This window comes from Alexandromys fortis, unplaced genomic scaffold, assembly GCF_014885135.2.
Source record: "Alexandromys fortis isolate MF-2015 unplaced genomic scaffold, M_Fortis_MF-2015_v1.1 scaffold_162, whole genome shotgun sequence".
Taxonomy (NCBI): Eukaryota; Metazoa; Chordata; class Mammalia; order Rodentia; family Cricetidae; genus Alexandromys; species Alexandromys fortis.
In genome coordinates this window covers 2,308,595-2,328,559 of record NW_026068033.1, presented here as the reverse complement: position 1 = coordinate 2,328,559, position 19,965 = coordinate 2,308,595, and the positions used below count along the sequence as shown (strand labels likewise).

The 19,965-nt window shown below is 50.3% G+C and overlaps 1 protein-coding gene across 4 annotated transcripts in view; it reads right to left on the bottom strand.

Moving 5' to 3' along the window:
• Itsn1 (intersectin 1) overlaps positions 1 to 19,965 on the bottom strand; it is a 173,021-nt gene that overhangs the window by 29,680 nt on the left and 123,376 nt on the right. For 2 of the 4 annotated variants that reach the window (XM_050164742.1, XM_050164743.1), the window contains exons 25-29: positions 18,524 to 18,569; positions 16,559 to 16,680; positions 12,996 to 13,113; positions 11,356 to 11,547; positions 9,552 to 11,005 (exon numbers count right to left, since the gene is read on the bottom strand). In XM_050164742.1, the coding sequence (XP_050020699.1) occupies positions 11,004 to 11,005; positions 11,356 to 11,547; positions 12,996 to 13,113; positions 16,559 to 16,680; positions 18,524 to 18,569 (480 nt within the window). In that variant the 3' untranslated portion in view covers positions 9,552 to 11,003. Of the gene's footprint in view, positions 1 to 9,551; positions 11,006 to 11,355; positions 11,548 to 12,995; positions 13,114 to 16,558; positions 16,681 to 18,523; positions 18,570 to 19,965 lie in introns of those variants that run through there. The other 2 variants (XM_050164745.1, XM_050164744.1) reach the window with 2 other exon arrangements.

Genomic DNA, 19,965 nt, shown 5'->3' with positions numbered 1-19,965 from the left:
TCTCTGGGCGTGCTTTCTAGCTGTCTGGGCCCTCACTTTTGGTGTGCCCTGTCCTGCAGGATTTTTTGGCTTCCTTAGCAATGGCTGTAAATAAACCCTTCCGGTTTGCAAGGCAGATGAAATGTTACAGCAGCACTGTGGGACATGGTTTTTTTGAGGGGGGGGGGGATTTGAGGAAGGCTGCAGTAGCTTTGACCAGAGAGGTCTGGGAAGATTTTGAAGAGGAGGAATTGGAGTTGGACTTTGGACTTTGTTATGGTTCACATGTCCCTCAATGTTCACATACCATCCTGAGAAGATAGGGTACTTCAGGGGTGACTAGGAGTGATTGATTATCCACATGAATAAAAAAATGCTGTTATGCCGGGCGGTGGTGGCGCACGACTTTAATCCCAGCACTCGGGAGGCAGAGGCAGGCGGATCTCTGTGAGTTCGAGGCCAGCCTGATCTACAAGAGCTAGTTCCAGGACAGGAACGAAAAGCTACAGAGAAACCCTGTCTCGAAAAATCAAAAAAAAAAAAAGAAAAAAAGAAAAAAAAAAATGCTGTTATCTAAGGAGTTGGATCCAGTTATAAACATGAGGCAGACATGCTGCTCCCTTGAGTGTGACCTTTAATCCTTCCACCCTCCTGGAATGGGGTGACGCATTGGGGAGGCTCCACCAGATGCATGCTCTGGATCTTGGACATCTGAGCCTCAAGAACTATGAGGATAAAAAGGATTTATAACTTAGTCACCCTGAGGTATTTTGTTACAGCATACTGCACTAAGACATCATGGACAAAAAGGATGGTGGGAGCATGGAGAGTCAGAGTTAGGTGTGGAGCCCGAGGAATAGGTGTGGGAGAGAGAAGACGTTGGGTGGGGCACATAGCAATGCTGAACTAGGCGCTTCGGACACAGCGCGCGCGTCTCGACTCAGTTCTTGCCAACGAGCTCGTGCACTGCGCTTGTGTGTTGACTCAGTTCCTCTCCAACAAGCTGAGCACTGCGCATGTGTTGACTCAGTTCCTCTCCAACAAGCTGAGCACTGCGCATGTGTTGACTCAGTTCCTCTCCAACAACCCTGTGGTGTAGCTAGGATGACCCACAACGAGCCAATGAGGGAACGGAGGCACGGAGAAGACACGTAAGTTGGTAAAGCGTCGGTTAAGAAACAGCAAACAAAGTAGGACCAGAATCCACGTTCTTAACCGTTCTGTCTTCGCCTTGCTGGACAGGGGGTGTTTTTGTGTGACCTGGTGGCTAGGACACACAGACAATGTAGCTTTAAAAATAGAAGTTTACTCTCACATAGCTCTGGAGCTTGGAGTCCAAGATGTTGGCAGGGTTCGTCTCTCCTGGGCTTACAACCGTGTCTTCTTCCCATGTCCTAAAGAACCTTGCCTTTGCGCCTGGAGAACCATGGTGTCTATATACATATGGTTTCTTCTTAAAAGGACACTTGTTATATTAGAGTAGGATCCACTGTACTATTTAAATACATCTTTGAAGACACTAACTCCAAATTTAGCCACATCCTGGGATCTCCAAGGTTAGGGCTTTCACCCATGAACACTGGGAGGCACAGTTCAGACCATGTCAGAAGGGACACACGCTTGGGGCAGAGCTAGGTTTGGGCTGTATTTCAGGAAGATCTCGGTGGCAGGATGGAAGGGTGTCGGTCCTCTAGTGTGGCGGCACCGAAGTCATCCAAGGAGCTTGGAACTGCCAGAGTCCCGGCTGACTCTGTTGAGACCCCAAGTATGTCTAATTCTCCAAGGGAGACCTGTGCCCAGTCCTTGTAAGGCTCTGAGTGATTCTCATGTCAGGCAGAGAAGACTTCCCACTCTCGAGAGAAAAGACGGTCTGGATCCCAGTGTGGGAAGGAACAAGAACTGGAAACCACAGCTGTCCCAGTGCATGGGACCCAGGGCTTCCACAGTCACTCAGCTCAAGCCAGCTCAGGGCTGGCCTCCTGAACAGTTATCTAGTGCCAGCTCTGAGGAGAGAACACTGTCTCTGAAAGGCCATCTGCACCCAGAGCCCTGACGGTCTGTTCTCGGGGCCTCTGGAGGTGTGTGTGAGGCCAGACTATTGGGACAGACCCTCATTGGATGGAGGGGAATGTGGAGTTCCCACTATCGGAAATGCTCTCTGGAGACAGGATGATAAAAGGAACTAACTGCCAGTGTTTCCAGGGGCCCGCTATCTTTCCTCCCACATTTCCTGGAAGGTCTACTTGAAGACAAGCTTGGCCTTGGAGCTCAGGCTCTCAGGAGCTGGATGCAGCAGCTCAGGATGGAGAGGTGGCTCAGAAGGTGAGCGCTTCCTGCCCATTCAGTTTGGCTCCCAGCCCTCCCATTCGGTGGCTCACAAACACCTGTAACGCCAGCTCCAGGGGCTCCAACGCCTTCTTCTGGCCTCCACTGGTACCATTCACACATACATCTCATACACACATACACATAAATAAAAATAAATCTAAATAAAAGAGCCCTGGCTCACCAGCCCACAGGAGACTCTGAAGGCTGTGTGATGGAGAATACTGCACCACCCTAAGGTCCTTCAGAAGGACCTGGCAACACCCTGGGCCCTCACAAACTGGCTCCTTTGGAACACAAGAGATGCTTCTAACCCAAGATACTTTCTGTCTGTCTGAGCGGTGGCAGGTCCTACCAAGGTTGCTTCTGTGAGGCCACCACACTCTTGGGGGAGACTAGATACCACATATGCATGGGACCAGGTGGTAAGTATGTAGACTAGTTAAGTGATTATGAAGCATGCGTCCTGTTTTGGAGCCTTTCCATGAACAGTAACGTTTTTCAACCACGCCACCGTCCCCAGCGTAGGCTTTGTGCTGGGTTCTCTGCCACACACACGGCGAGAGAATGAACAAGATGGTACACCCATGGCCTGGCTGGGGAGGGAGGCCAATGCGCGAGGCAAACATGGACTGCCACCAGCACCCAACACCTCCTCCACAGTCCCCAAGAGTGAGGGCTGATGGGAGATGTAAGTGTGCTAAACAGACTGTAGCTTACAGCCAGCAAGAGATGGGGACCCCACAGCAGGCCAGCTCTATGAGGGGAGCGCCATCTCTCTTGACGGCGTTTGTCCTGTGATGACTCACCCCCTTTTGTGGCTTTGGGGAGAGAATCCAGGGTTCCATCCATGTTAAGCATATGTTTTTACCACCAAGCCACACCCCTAACTAACTCTCTGCAGATTTATTATTATTAAACTTTATCTTCTTTCTTTTAAGATAAAGTCTTATGTATATCAGGATGGCCTAGGATTCCCTAGGCTGAGAGTGAACTTGACCTTCTCACGCCTCTGCTTCTGCCTCCCAAATGCTGAGATTCTAGGTGTGATGACCACACCTGCTTATGTGGTGCTGAGAATGAACCCTCGGGCTGCGTGCACGCTGGGGAAACACGCCACCAACTGAACTACGTTCCCAGCCCAATTTATTTACTTCTGACAGCATTTAATTATTTATCCCAGACTGACCCGCCACCCCATCGTAATCCTCCTGTCTCAGCCCTCCGAGGGCTGGGATTACAGGCGTACATCTCACGACAGACTCTTCGTGGAGTTCCTGACGTGAAAATCTGGAGACACTAGGCTGGCCCCGCCCTCAGAGGACTCAGGCTAAGGAGGAAGATGAGTCTGTCTTACAGTCTGCAGATACCCCCCCCCCGCCCCAACACACACACCAAAGGTTCACGTGTGCCCAACCCCCAAGAGGGAACCGGCCATTGCTCGACTCATGGGCGTCATCTAGTAGCGTTTTCTAGACGCTGGAGACTTAGGCGGTGGCTTGGTCGGAGGAGGATGACGAGGGGCATGCCTACGACAGGTATCTGGTCCCTGACCTCTTAATGTTTCTAAGCCTTGATGAGGTAAGAGACCTGCAAACTGTCCTGCTGCCGCGCACTGTGTTCGGCCTCACCAAAGGGCCGCAGCCACGGAGCAAGCTGAATTCTCCGTAGATGAGAATGCTAAATCTCTGGCCAAAACAAGACTTTCTTCCTTGTGAGTTCCTCCTTAGGGCCCTGTCACAGTGACAGAACGTGTGAGTGACTTACCCAGTGTCCACGTGTGTGTGTGTATCAGCCTCCTGGTCTCCTTTTCATGTATGAAAGAACTTCATGGCAAGGTAACAACGGTGGGAGGACGGCAGAGAGCAGGAAAGGGGGAGCAAGGGGGGACATGATGTGTTACTAGGGTGCACCAACGACTTAAACTTGAAGCCAGAATTCCAGTAAGGGTGTGTGTAGGATATGGGGGCAAAGGAAGATTTGGGGCTGGTTTAGACCAGACAGGTAGGGTAACTGAAGGCTCTATGGACCCAAGCACCCTGTGCCAGCTCCTAACTAGAAGGTGGCACATGGGAGCCCTAGGGAGGAGACCGTACCCATGGGGGTTTGAGCTCTCTGAATATGGCACAGTTCAGTTCTGCATCCATGCCCCGTCAGTTCCCCGGTGCATGCCCAGGACACTGCCCGAGGGCACAGATGTGGGTTCTGACCCTTAGCGCCAGAAAGGTTTTCAGGTTTACAGTCCATGATTAGATTAATGTGTGTCTAAGACCATGGTCTTCTGACTGCAGCCAGGGATGAGACTCCCGGGGTTCCCTGCACTACAGCACTGGCCTTGGGTCACACTATGTCCTGTGAGCTGGTCTGACGCTACCGTTCCGTCTGCTGGTGTCTCCTCCTACTCCTACAGGTTCAAAAGCAGGCACCACACCTGCCTGTGTTCCAATGCCCACAGCCTTATCACCAGTCAGGGGCCATACTCCTGTGTGTGTGTGTGTGTGTGTGTGTGTGTGTGTGTGTGTGTGTGTGTGTGTGTTGGGGGAAGCCTTTGTTCCAGCAAGAGGAAGGGAAGGGCAGTGGAAGATTTTCTTCTGTCTCTTGAAGATGGGCTGGGGTGAGGGTTCCCACTAGACAGACAGTGGGGGCTGGTTACTGAGGGAGGTATAGCTATGTAGGGCTTCCCATGGGGCTGTGGGATTCCAAGGCAATGCTCCAGAGAGCAAAGATCCCTGCTTGGCTTTGCCTGCTCAGCTGCGGCCAGTCCCCTGCTCTGGTTCAGCAGAGCAAAGGCCGCCAAGGTCCCTTCTTGTCTGGGTACACGCAGCAGGGTGCAGGGGCGGTGTGTTTCTGGGAGCCCTAAGTGTTCTGGGTACACGCAGCAGGGTTCAGGGCAGTGCGTTTCTGGGAGCCCTAAGTGTTCCAGGTACACGCAGCAGGGCACAGGGGCAGTGTGTTTCTGGGAGCTCTAAGTGTTCTGGCGCAGCTGCTCTTGTGAGCACACGGCTCTAGTGAAACAGTACAGCTACTTTAAAAAAAAAGTGGCTGGCATGTCTAGCGGGAGCAGGGGGCAAACGTTCCATTCTTTGCTGGCAGGAGACTACAAGGCCACGGAAGGCCGTGATGAGAAATACAGGACCCAGTGACTCTACATAGTTGTCCAGGTTTATTGTGGACCCCTGCATGGGCCTGCCAACCGTCCATGGTTGTGGTATTTTAAAGCCTTGTACATTCCATGGCCCTGGCTGGGCACCCCACCGTCACCCGTGTCAAAGAGGCAGTTGGCACCAGCGGCATGCGGGGAGACGCTGGCATGAGACAGTGTCAGCACGGGTCACACCTGTGCGACAGAAGCTCCAAAAGGCTTCCGTGGCCGGAAGGTAGGGACTGTGATTTGTTTGCAAGGTTGGAGTGGGGGGGGGGCTGTCATTCTCTCTGCAAGCTCTCATCTGGGAACGTAGTTGTGTGTGGGGCGGGGGGGTTAGAAAGGAAGCAGGAAGCCACAGATTGAAGCCAGAAGACTCACTGAGCACGCGGAAATCATTCGTCCCCCACAAACGACTCCTTTCTTACGCACTGGGTGTTCAGTCACTCACTGGTGAAGCCCAAAGAGCTTCAATAACATCCCAAGACCACAAAGAGTGTAGAGTAGCAGAGCTGGGATCCAGACCCATGCTCTAAATGGCCATCCTAGAATACCTCCAATGCTACCAACGTCCAAGGGTACAGCTGTGCCGATTTCCCCAGAGTCAGCTAGTAGATTAAACTGAGTCTGTATTCCGCACCATGGTCTTCAGGCTGTGGCCAGGAATGAAAATTTAGAAGCCACAGTGGCCCAGAGCGAGGGCATCTGGGACAGGCCTGGCGTCTCTGGGAAACTGGGGGGCAGTCAGAAAGGGCCTAAGGCTGAGGTGGTCCAGTGTGGAGCGTGGGCACTGAATGCGTGATGATGTGTGGGATTCTCATCATTCCCAGAGGCAGGAGAACTGCAGGAAGGAAAGGGGCCAGCTCTTATCTTCCAAAGTGACAGCCATCAATAATTCTGAGCAGGTGCTGCAGGAGGCAGGGCTCCAGAACAGACAGGGATGAGAAGGGGGTGAGCCCGGCACTGGGATGGGCAGATGCTTAGAGGGTACCCCTAGACCCTCAGTATCCTCACTGTCAAGTGAAGGGCTTGTGTCCAAGATTCTAAGATCTCAGCACTGTCAAATACTCCTCAGGGGACATCTGTCCCTCTCGGCCACATCGTGTCCTTTGCTCCTCTGGTACGGCCTGGCTGAGTGTGCAAGGGTGCTGAGTGTGCAAGGGTGCTGAGTGTGCAAGGGTGCTGAGTGTGCAAGGGAGCAGCATGGCATGGAGGGGGAGCCGAGGCCTCAGGAGCACACAACTTCCTCATGCCCTCTGGGAGGTCCTGGTTTTGGAGAACTCGGGAGAAAGGAGCGGTCAGCCTAAGCAGATGTGGCTACGCTGAGGAAGTGTGTGCCCTGCAAGACGATGAGTCAAGCAGATGTGAAAACTGCAGCTGCCAGCCTGCGTGAGAATCTTCTAGACAATTCTATCTGCTTCGAGCTGGACTTGAGTTCAGAGTATGTTAGCAAGCCACAGATAATGCATTCAAGTCACTTTCTCATGCGCACGTCCGGCACACACAGAGACCTTTGAGGGCACAGAAGAGCAGGTAGGGAGCGCTCGTATAGAACCGTGTAACACAGCATACATGGATCTTACCAACGATGGTCATGTCTCAGAAACAAAGCCTTGGTTTTAGTAAATCAGGCATTTTCCCCCCATGTCTGGGAGCTTTCAGTGCAGTGCACAGAACCTTCAATGAGAAGCCATGGACTGGCTGACAAACCATCTCAGCTCTTCCCAGGCTTTCATTTAAAAGGGCCCAAGGAAATGGTGGCCAAGTGAGATCCTCATATAATGGCATTCTACATTTTTTTTCTTCTTTTTTTTCTGACGCGTTTTATGTGTTAGCATTTTTCCTGTATAAAACATGTCTGTCATGCACCACTACACACGTGTGCATGGTGTCTGTGTCAGATCCCCTAGAGCTGGAGTTATGGCAGCTGTGAGCCCCCATATGGTTGTTGGGATCAAACCTGGATCCTCTGGGAGAGCAGCCGGTGCTCTACACCACCAAGCCAAGTCTCCAGCGCCCAGACAGCAGGTATCCTCTATTTTCCTAGGCATTTACTGGGGTGTGTGTGGTGACAGTGAGGGTCAATAGCATCCTGAACTACTTCTCTTGGGTATTTTGGGGGTCAAAAAAAAAAAAAGGAAGAATAAACAGATTAATTTGTAATTTTGTCAAAAGCAATAAAATATTTATTGTAGCTCAGAAATAACTTTCCATGAGATTGTTATCTGGGCGGTAAGCTTCCCAGATTGGCCTGAGTCCACAGCCCTGGGTCCCAGCACTCACGGGAAACACCAGGGCAGCGCTACTCCTGGGAGCTTGCATTCAAAGGAAGCAGAAACTAGGGTGACATCTTGGCTTCTCCTACGGATGTGTCAAGAACCTGGATTCTGGTGTATTCTATGGTTGTTTGAGCTGCTCACACAATGGGCGTCTTTGAGTGCTTAAACCTATCATGTGGCAGGAAATGATACATTATATGGGGTTAAGTCATATGAAATTGCTGTTTTGGGCAGGGCATGGTGGCACACTCAGCAGAGGGATTTTTGTACACATAAACACACACACTCATCACACACGGAGTAAATATAAAATTAAATAAAACCCAAAAACCTAAAAACAAAAATCAAACACCAAACTTAGTACTTTTAAACCTCAAGGGATACTTTACTGTTCAATCCAACTTTAAAAGTAGAGAATATAGGGGACAATTAAGATGTTTTGAAAAATAAAAGGCAATTGTGGGAAACGTTTTATGCTGCACACACATGATATGAGCTTCAAAACGGGTACACATATTTAGCAGTAGTTATCAGGGCAACTTCAGTAGCCGTGTGTGAGGTGATCACGTGGGTCAGGACAACCCAGTGAACTTTAGCCGGAGTGGCCAGTAGGGCGAGACCAGGGTTTCTCTGCTCAGCCCTGGTAACACGCGAGACCTGATCACTCTGCCATGTGAACTGTGCTCTGTGTTGTAGGATGGCCCACAGGATGCTAGGGGTGGTCCTCTGCCTAAAACCCACAGGGCCAGATGGGTTCTTCACAGTCGGTGCTAATGGAAGGGATGGGAAGGAAACCCGTGCCAGTCCCCAAACTCAGGAGAAAGACTAGAGGAACAAACCGTGAGAGGGGACCGCAGTGAAATGCGAAGACGTCACCCACCTTAACACCGGCATCCCACCATCAACCTGAGCACTGGAGAAGAGGTCCTGGGGAGGAGATGAGGATGCAGACTGATCCCTGTCACAAGGGGCTGGATGGGAGACAGGAAGGGCCTTGCCCACCTCCCCCTGAGTCTTCCCTGTTCTGACATCTAAGTCCATAACAGTTCACCTGGCTCACTGGTCTCCACTTCAGTATTGCCCCTGCCCCTCCTGGTGGGGCCGTGTCTGCCCTGTGGCAGCAGCGCCCTCCCCCAAGCACTGGGCTGGCCTGCGCATGCTACAGTTCACCCCCACTCCACAGAACGTAACACACACCCATAAAGATTCCTATGGACTTTGTTACCACTGCTTCTCTTGCTAGAACCCAACAGGGCACCCAATACACAGGACATTTATTACCCCTGCCTCAAAACTTTTTGCCAACTTGAAAAAACTGTGAAGGAAGGGCAGGGAGGCCCAGTGAGTGAGGTTCAGGAGGATAGCGCCAATCACGTGTCCACCAGGGCTAGCGTGTCACCCGTGTGTCCTGTGCCGATTTGTCTCTGTAAATGTCCCAAGAGTGCATAGCTGACGTGATCCCAGCCTGGGGAAATGTGCAAGTCTGCCTCTATCTATGTGTCTTCTGGTACCTACTAGTTCCTTATAGGACAGAGTTTTCCACCAGGTTTGTGCCCTAACCAAGCCACAACCTGTCAGTGTGTCAACACCACAAACTAAAATTCCACTGAGTTGGCAGCCTAGCTGGTGCAGACCTCTGCACTTGGAAACTAGTATTCTATAAGGAGCCACAGTTTACATATTGGCGGGACGGGACTGGGGGTATCAAGGAGTATGTCTGGATTCACACACAGCACGTGGGTAGCAGGCCAATGGCTGACACCTGTCTGGGTGGTGCCCTCACCACTGCAGGATTCCAACAGCAAGAACACAGAGACATTTCCATCTAACTTTTATATGAAGAATTTAATTATCTATACACATAACTAATTCAAAGGTTGTATTACAATTGTTAAAGCCGCAGTTTATATATTTATATATTTTACATTCATATCCACGAAAACACTGAAGCGCAAGTAGACAAGGAGGGGCTGCCCTGTCCTTTGCACCATGTGAGGGGAGAAGGGCCAGGACATGGCCAGCAGGGCGTCTCCCCAGGAGGGAACCCAGAAAGACAGCAGTTAGCTTACTCCTAGGACAGCTAGACGGTGCTTCAGGCTTCCCCAACCCCATTGCCTGGGCTGTCAGCAGTGGTATTTTTTTCCTTTTCTTTCTTTTCTTTTTTTTTATTGAGAGCTTCCAACTAATGTCTAAAGACAGACATGGCTACAGCACAGTTAACACAGACGTGGACCAGGAGCGCCATTTCATATTCATCTGTAGAAACTCCACAGTCTAGTTAAAAATGTAAACACTGGAAATTAACTGCAGGGAAACTTATACATTCTTTCTTGTCAAGAAAATTACTTGTTCAAAATATTCCATGAAAAGCAACTGGAATAAACTTCCTGTAACAGAGACTGTTGATCGGAACCACCTCGGCAGTGGTGTCTTACCGATGTACGGTATGAAAATACGCCAAATGAAAACCTTGAAACAGACACCAGTCAACTGGATAAATCTGAGACCAAACGGAAACACAGGTACTTTCTCGTGTGGCTACAAGATCATTGTGCAAAATCAAATCAACGCAGAAGACGAGAGCACTGTGCACGGCGGTTCCCGCGGGAAGAGCCACTTCTTCAGTGCGGATGTGTTCCACGCAACAGCTACACGACATCACAAGCAAGCCTGACGCCTATTTAGGCAGGCGCTCTCTACACATCTTCAAAGCGATACACCCAACTCCTCTGCACTCTACGGTAGGGGAAAAGCCCCAAACTACACAATTTAGTTGGTAACACTGGACAAAATGGAAGAAAATACATCAAGTCTCAGATTTATGGACACTTGGAACAATTTTTAATAGCACATGCAGCATTCCTTGATAGTGGGTCTTTTTGCAAAACCAAAATAGCAAAGAAGTAATTGATTGATTTTTATTAAAAGGCTAAAATACACATTTAAAAATAATCTCCAAACCACTGAGAGCACCTGTGAAGGCAGGGCAGTCAGCTGAGTGAGTAGGAAAGCCAGCAAAGGACCCACCGCCCTGGGCACGTCTGCCAGTTTGCTCCTGTCTCTGCACGTAATGACTCAGACACTGCGATCACATGCAACTAAGGTAAAATGAGGTAAACTGCTCTGCAGTGAGTTCTTCTACTCAGAAGGCAGTAGGTGATCATGCTGCAAGTCACATGATCAAGGCTGCATCTCCCATCATCCCTCTGGGCAGTGATATGGGATAGTGGGTCTCTTTGAGGACTTTCAAGCCTGAGGGGGGATGGACAACATATGATTCCTAGAAAAAGGAGGAAAACAACACATAAGCCAAACAAAACAATGTGCAAAATTCAAGCTAGGAAAATGAGTCAGGCATGTACACAGCATGGTGCCAAAATGATTAAAAAAAAAAAAAAGAAAAGAAAAAAGAAAGGGGGGAGGGGAGGGGGCATGCTACAGAAGGAATGAAATTTAAAAACAAAAACAACCCCACGGACTAGCCTTGCATCACAGGTCTTCAAAGAGACTGTTCAAATGCAGCAGTGGTCTGGCTTCCAGGTCTGCAAGCCAGGCTCGGCAGAATCAGAGCAATGCTGCATGTCTTTCGGGAAGAGGCCGGGAGGCCAGGAAGAGAGCCAGGGCACTTACATTGCTGGCTTGGGTCCGTGTCCGTGGTCAGCTTCACATAATTGGATGGGAAGAGCCCGACCTGCCCGCTGGCTTCTCCTTTCCACCAGTCGGGGTCCTCCTTGTTGAGGACGTTGATGATCTGGCCCTTGCTGAAGGCCAGCTCGTCATCGTTCTGTGCGGTGTAATCGTACATCCCGATCACTTGGCACACTGCGGGAGACAGGGCGGTGTGAGCAGCTGCGGCCCAGCACATGCGCAGCAGCAGGTAACATTCCCGGGTCAGAGGGGGCGAGTGAGGGCAGCGGGGCCTCACTTTCCATGGTGTGGCAACGGAGGAAGATGAAGGACTACATTTTTAAGATTTTACCCTGTCTTAAATGTCATAACGTCTTCCCCTTTCACAGTGCCTGTCAGCAGACAAGGGAACCTTTATTCTGAGCGTGGTGGAGGGACTTACGGCGCTGGCTCTGGAGGACTGGCTGGTACCACCCAATTTCCATGGCGGCGCAGCACAGACTGCCAGGAGCCAGAGCATGTGCCTGTCGGTATCTTAACTTCTTTTGTGGTGCTGAAGATTGATAGACAAGTGCTCTGGCCCTGAGCTTCCAGCCCTGGGCCTGGTCATTCTAAAAGTGGACTATGGCTCTCACTTGGTCTGCGGACACTTCTGAATCTCAGTAAAAAAGAGAAACCAGCACTTTAGGAGGCGATTCTGCTGTATGTTCACGTGTCAGAGATGACCACACCTCAAGAACAACTTTCCTTTTCCTTTAATCCCATAGTGTATTGACCCATTCTCACTGCCTGGCATCTTCATTATTAACCAACAACCTATATGCAGCTTCAGGGTTCTCAAACTCTCCAGCTAAGAGAAGAGAATCCTTCTGCAGATGGTGTGGGGCTTGCAAGCTGACGGGAGCTGATAGGAGCTGATCGGAGAGGGGTCTGCCAAGTCTCCCAGGGGACAGCAGATTCAGATGGTACCCCACCCCGCTACTGCCCACACAAGGCCTCAGCTCATGCACAGAGAACAAGTTGGGGATCAGGGTTCAGCCACAACATTTTAGGTCCTGACATTTCTTGCCAGGACAATCAGTTTAAGCTAGTTTCACAGGGGACATATAAAACAGACATCCAATCTCAAGGTGAGGATGGAGCAAAGCGTCCACAATCTCCACAGGGGTCACCAAGTCTAGACCACTCTTCCACAGCTAACTCACTGTCTTAGACCAGAAGACGGACAAGCCAGCTGCAGCCCTCTGCCATTGCCTGCCCTCTAGGAGAAGACACAACACCGTCCTGCCCACTCAGTGAGCCCCCTCTCTCCCCAGCAGGTATCACAACTTTATTTTAGGGGCCTTTCTGTTGCCTTGCCCAGTGGCCCAAATCCCAGGGTAAAGAGTGGGAAGGAAATCAAGAGAGAAATCTGTCTTTAATGTCACAGCATCCCCAAGTCCTTCAAGAGTCCAACAAGGGTTCTGCAGTGCCCAGCACAAAAAGGCTACGGAGATGCTTGGAGCTTTTGAAAAACATATTCCCAGTCACACACCGATTGTGGGTCAGAGCCAGCAAGCATAAGAGCTAAGCACATGTGACAATCACACGAGACACTGGATGAGAAACCTGAGTGGTAGCGGAACAACCCGCAAGCGCCTTACCTGCCGGCAGCGCTGCAGACTTGGGTAGCTCGGTTGGGGTGATTTTGCTTGTTCCAGGGCTTAGAAGTTTGACATAATTTGCTGGGAACCAGCCTATCTGGCGCTTTTTTCCTCGAGCCTAAGAAGAAAATAATAACGTTTTACAACAGAGCCCATCATTCTCACACAACCTGCTCTGTAGCAGGGCACTGTACAACACTCACACTGAGTGAGATAGAAAGAGATACAAACTGCTGCATGTTCAAACATGGCCGCTCCAGCCAAACTGCAGCAGCCACTGATGGGCAGAGCTGGACTATGGAGATCACACATTCAGGATATTCTGTAATGTAGCTAAGACAGAAAGCTATGGGCTGGAGCGATGGCTTAGGGCTCAGAGCACTGGCTCTTCTGGAGGACCAAGGTTCAATTCCCAGTCCCACTGGCACCTTACAGTTGTCTGAAACTCCAGTTCTCCACGGGCACCAGGCACACAAGCGGTGCACAGACATACATTTAGGCAATACTCATACACATAAAGCTAAAATAGGAGAGAAAACTAGTTAGCAATCTACTGCTACATCAGGTAATACAGACGTTCTGATTAATGTCATGAGTGTTCAAGAAGACCTGGGCATCAGATGCCTTGGTCTACAGGACAGCTCCTGAGGCTACAGTGTTGTTATTCTTGATTTTGAGATGCCTAAATTGAGCTTGAAAAGAGACACGATAGTCCCAGGGCAGGAGTCATGACAGTGCTCTGAGCAGGAGAACGCATGGACCAGAGGCAGGCGGCAGTCAAGACACAGATGTACGGAGATGGCTGGCTGGACTGAGAAGAATGGGAGCCAGGACTGGGGGCACAAGCCTGCAATCCTAGCATCTGAGGCAGGACCAGGAGACTTGCAAGTCTGAGTCCAGCCTGGGCTACACAGCGAGACCCTGCCTTAAAAGCAAGTCGAGGCTGGGAGTGGTAGTGTACACTTGGGAGGCACGGGCTGGCTGGTCTATATGGTGAGCTCCAGGCTAGCCAAGGCTCGACAGTGAGACACTGTCTACAATGAAAGAGCAAGAAACACTGCAGCTCCCTACTCCTCACAGCAAGCAGAACGGATTTCTGGGAGCCAGGGCTGGATTCCTCAACAAGTATGCTGTCCCTGGCCAGGATCTTGGCTGCCCACCAGACAGCTCCCTGTGTAAGCCTACCGTCAGTCACGCTACAGACTATGGCTTTGCTTCTAGCCGAGAGCACTTCTTTCCTCCTATGTCCAGCTCAGCACAGTATGGGTCCTCCTTCCTCACTGGGAAGGGCCTAGACACAGCTGTGAGCAGAGAAGCACGGCTGGGGAGCCGCAGCCAGCCCTTCTCCTCCCCAAGGACGCTCACCACCCCACCCAGGCCTCTGCACTCAGTGGCCAACACCCAGTCTCCTGTCTCAGACTTATCTGTCTGTCACACCATCCTGCTCAGAGCCGCACAAAAACTGGCTAATGGGATAAGCAGACTGCGGGCACATCATGACGGCAGAGTTATCACGGGCTCATTCTATAGGGACACGGGTTCTCACAAGGGCGCTGCTATAAATGACCAGGTCACAAGTGGGGCCCTCCTGCATTATGCAGCAGGCCCCAGTGCTAGGCTAAGGAGAAACACTGTATGCCTCCCCTGTATACTAACTGGACAGCTGCTGGGCACTCAGCCCTTTGCAGGCCACTAAGGAGTGCCTATGTGGTGAGCTGTGGCCCACACTCTCCTTCATGAAGGGAGGAATGCCAATGGAGCGAAGCCAGGTGGAGCCTGCAGTCCCAGACTGGTGTTCACTGAGTGAGAAGAAGATGGCGGGCAGGAGCGAGGCATTTCCTGTGTAAGGGTCAGCAGGCCAGGTCTTATGTGCACCTGCTCCTATGTGCGGACATGTGTGTATGGTGGCTCCAGCTCTTATGTCACCTGCTCCTATGTGCGGACATGTGTGTATGGTGGCTCCAGCTCTTATGTGCACCTGCTCCTATGTGCGGACATGCGTGTATGGTGGCTCCAGCTCTTATGTCACCTGCTCCTATGTGCGGACAGGCGTGTATGGTGGCTCCAGCTCTTATGTGCGGACAGGCGTGTATGGTGGCTCCAGCTCTTATGTGCACCTGCTCCTATGTGCGGACATGCGTGTATGGTGGCTCCAGGGCTCCCAGAGGTTTGAAACACAAGGAGAGTCCAGTCTCATGTTCACTAGTAATGCTGGAGCACACTTAACTCCCGATAATGAGGAGATAATGGCAGAGCACAGAATGTGGCTGCACTGTTTACGAGGACCCCCGCTAATGCCTATCCCAGCTGCCCCACCATCTGTGGGTCCTCTCTGCCTCGGTATCTGTGTGTCTTCTAGCCCCATCCCTCCTAGCCTCCTCACCCTCTCTCTTGTCATTTGTTCCTGAACCACCTGACTATCAGGTTCTCATATCACAGTTCTTAAAAAAATCTATTTGTAGTGTGTGTGTGTGTGTGTGTGTGTGTACCCAAAGAGGCCAGAAGAGGTCATCAGATACCCTGGAGCTAAAACTACAGGCTGTTAGTTGCCTGATGTGGGTACCAGAAACCTATTTCAGGTCTTAATCAGAGTCATTTCTTTAGTCCCCAAACCATGGTTATTTAACCTAACACATTTCAATATGTAATATCAGTGTTTCAAAATCAGTATTTCAGGCATGTGTTAAAAAAAATGAACCCCAGTAGAAAAAACTGAGCTGTAGACTAACTGAGCTTTAGGAAAGTCAGCAATGCTGTAGTAATTTGAGCTAGCTTGGCCTCTGCACCCCTCCCCTGGCTTCCTTTCATACAGAGTCCAGAGGAGACTCTGATATTGTCACTGTCTCTTGTACCCCCTTTCTATAGGTTTAGTCGCCGATGTGTTGAAGGGTGCATCCTTCCCTGCTATTTAGCTTAATATCCTTCACTCTGCACTTACCTGTTTGCTCAGGATTAGACTCGGTTGGTGCAATTCTGTTGACACAGAATGGATGCTGTGACCTTACGAGGTAGCGTTTTGCATGAATATTGACCATTTGTCCCCACTGGTGATGGCCATTTAATCACCTGACTAGATAGTACCCCAGTTCTCAACTGTGTTACCATGTCTGCTTTCAAATAACAAGCAGTGTGGTATCCTACGAGCATCCTACTCTACCATGACACACAATAATAACCCTTCTACAATATCTGTGTCTTGAAGTGAGAGTTAAAGGAGGCATCTGGAACGCTGAAACGAGTAACGCGACTTGGATACACACCGCACGGAAAACAACATGATGGACAGATGTGGTCTGTGTGGAAGGACAGCGCCATGTTGGCACGTGGTAAACCACTTCTAACAAAACGCTACTTCTGCGTTCCAGGAGGACACATAAGGATGTCTCGATGCATTCCTGGCTCTGAGAACCAGACACAGGAGACACAGGAGTCCCTCGGCAGGTGCAGGGCCAGACAATGACACTTCATCGGGGTTCATAGTATTTTGCAGTGAAGTAACTGTTCCTTGAGACTTTGCAAATTTGCGCCTGGGCGGAGATTTTTACATAAACAGAGACACTAACCTGCAGCTCTCCTTCCCACCATCCGCCTGGGTTCTTTTTCCGGATCAAAATCAGCTGGCCAGGAGCCAGGGTGAGCTGCTCGGGACCAGTGGCCGTGTAGGAAGCAATAACCTGGGCAATTTCTGAAAAACAAGATCAAATGTTGTAGCGTGCTGTCCGAGCGGGGGAAGGCATCCCTAGGATGACACGGCCATCTCCCAGGACCAGAGGCACCGCGTCTTGGCCTCTCCCGGAAGACAGTGCAAACACACCTCTCCATTCAGCTCCCCTGCCATGAAGTTCCATCCCGCCTGTCCTATGCTTCCTGTCAAATCCCACAGTTACTATGAACCCCGATGAAGGGCCAGGTGCCTGCTCCCTCCAGCTCTGAATCTCTAGGATGTTTCCCTCTGCTTGGACACTAGTAGGGGAAATGATTTTCCTCAGGAACCTGGCTGCAGCTCACTTACACATGGCGTAGGACTGTCCAACACAAGTCAAATCAGCCATGGCTCATATTCTAGGAGCTATCCATGCATTTATGGTTTGAATCACAGAGCCATTAATTAGTTTAACTTCTTTTTATTCCAAGTTACAAGAGGAACAGAGTCATGAGAACTTAATCAAAGATAGTAATTCTGTATAGAAATAAAGCATGCGAATGTGCTCTAGTTTCCTGGATCTTAAAGGTCCTATGAGAACACTCCCGGCAGGACCACAGCCGAGACTGAGGCTGCAGCCGCCTGCACGTGGAAGTGATATGGAACAAACTGTTTACTCTTCCGCACTCACCCTCATCTCAACGAACCTGAAAGAGTAGAAAGGACAGAAAGGATGGCAAGAAGGAGTAATGAAACACAGAAAGTCAGAAAGAGAGGGGTGGGAGAGGCCCCAAGCTCCAACATCTACTGTTCCTCTGTGTCCAGTGCAGGAATAAGATCCTGCCCCTTTAACAAGTCCTATTACTCTGTCCTGCAATCTGAGGCTGGCCACCACAGTGGGAGGGACTGCTCAGAACTTCAGAAAACCCAGGAAGGCAAAAGACCTGGGGCCCAGCTCATGGCTAGTCTGGCTCCAACCAAGAGCTTGAATGGGGAGTCTGTGGGGTGAGGACACTCCTTTGGCATGCCAAGGACGAGCTCTAGATTCCAAGTTTTTCATTTGGAGACAGTCCCAATTAGCGTCCTATTTGGCACCAGCTGTCTCTGCTCCTCAAAGGACCTGGCATACGGGCCAGCGATCTGCCCTAGGATTCTGAAGAGCCCATATCCCCGAGCAGCTTGCTAGTGTCAGGGTAGAGCGAGGCCCACCTGAGCACTGTATGAAATACTGGACAGATGTTGAAAGTGTAGACAATTCCCAGAAAGAGCAGATTCAGCTATGTGCTCTGACTATGTGAGCCCAACAGAAGCTGAGCTTGTAGCTCCTCTAGCACAGCAGTGCCCATTCAGACCTATAATTTCCTAAGGATACGACAGCAAAATAGCGCCAGTGACCTTGGCTGGGAAGACGGGCCAGACCAGCCATGCCATTTCACAGCTGCTTCCTCCCCTTTCATTCCACTATTAATAGAACATGTGATTTTGCTTAAATAAACTACAAATCTAGCTTCTGAGGCGTGCCTTTCATTTTGTACCTCCAGTGTTTGCCGGGGGAACCACCTGATGCTAGATGGATGAACCCCTCCATGTGGCGCTGTCCGGTGCAACTCTGCTCAACACTGGTGCCACCGGGGCTTCGTGGGCATCCGCTTTCCAAACCCAGCAAGATGATGCCCCAGGCAGCTGACCCTGCAGTCTGATGGCTTCCCGCCACTCCCCACTTCACAGCCACGGGCACTAATTAGCAGGGGAGGGTCCACCCACACACTGTCAGGGAGGTTCCTTCACCTCTACTTAGACTTCTGGCTGCAGTAAACAAGGCTGGGAACTACTACCAGGTGCATTCATTGACGCTGAAACACAGGCATTGGGGTTTGTAACTTACCAGGTTTTTTTCCTAAACTCCCTGTTTTTCCAGCAGTTCCAGAGCCCTTAAAACAGAGCAGAAGGTCTCATTTGCATGCTGAAGAGGTGATTGCACAACTTAAAAAAATGATTAACAACACAACCCCACTAGAGCCCTTAAGTCCCTCTTTTCACTCGGGGGGAGCACGGGAGCACGTGTATCAGGGGGACGGTGCACACAGATGGCCTTTACCCTGTGACAGAGCAAACATGTAGTCCTGAAGGCTTGGAGGCTCAGGCACGCCCTGGATGCGGGCGAATGCAGCATCAGGCCCCATGACAGGAGGACGATGCTCCCCTCCCAGTTCCCGGTACCTCCGCATGGCTAGACAGGAGGCTCCCTCAGACACCAACGCCCCCACCCAGACTCAACACGTGAAAGCACTGATGTTCTCGCTCTATTCACACTAGGATTTAAGGACTGACCCAGCATCGGGAGGAGGGATCCCACCCTTCCCCCTCACTGCTCTCCTGCATGCTGTTTCTACCCAATTTCACACTGTCTGAGCACCGACATTTCTCTCTCTATGCTGGAAGCACAATTGTAGAAGCAAACCATGTTTTTTTTCCCAACTACTGAGTGTCCCAGAAACTCTCTGGGGTTGAATTCCTCCCGGATAGCCATGGAACTTTAACCCAGCTGAGTCAGCCAGTAGAGACCATGAGAGCCAGGACAGGGGCCAGAACCTAATCTGTGTGACAAAGTGCTTTATTGTCAATTAATGCTCCCCTTGAGTGCCTACCCTTGTAGGAAATTAAGGATTTCAATGGAAATAAAGCGAAGGATTTAATAAACCAAGGCAGTCACTGTAAAGATAAAAATGTGCATGATGCCAACAAGGAACCCATTTTATCAATGCTGCTATATTTCTGGCCACTGAAATCAAATGACAACTGAAGAGGAACAGTTTGAAATGAATTTTTATTCTAACTAGTGAGCTTTAATTAATGAGCACAATTATAAACTATCAATTTTCTTGCTAATTTCATGGCCTAAATATCAAATAAAGAATAGCAATGAAAGACTCAGTTATTTCCCGTACGTGGGCTTATAATAATTCCCCATGTTCCACACGCAGAGGAAAGCAACAGACACTGTCCAGCCACAAGTCAGGTGGCTCCAGCATCTTCCCTCGGAGAAGCTGCAGGGAGGAAGGGACGGAAGGGCAGCTCCTCAGCCCACGGGCCCAGCCTGGTGTCCCCACCAGAGTACTGTTTCCTTTTAAGTTTGTAGGAAGCTTTGCTCTCACACCAAACCTTGTATTTTTATTGCCATTTGAATATATTTGATCTAAAAATCTTAACTGGTAGTTATCCCATAGCCAATAATTTAATAACTGACGACGGTGGCGGAAACTCCTCACAGGTCAGCTGGCCTTTCAAAACCAGCACAGGCTGTTCCTGTTTAAGGGCTTCAGATGC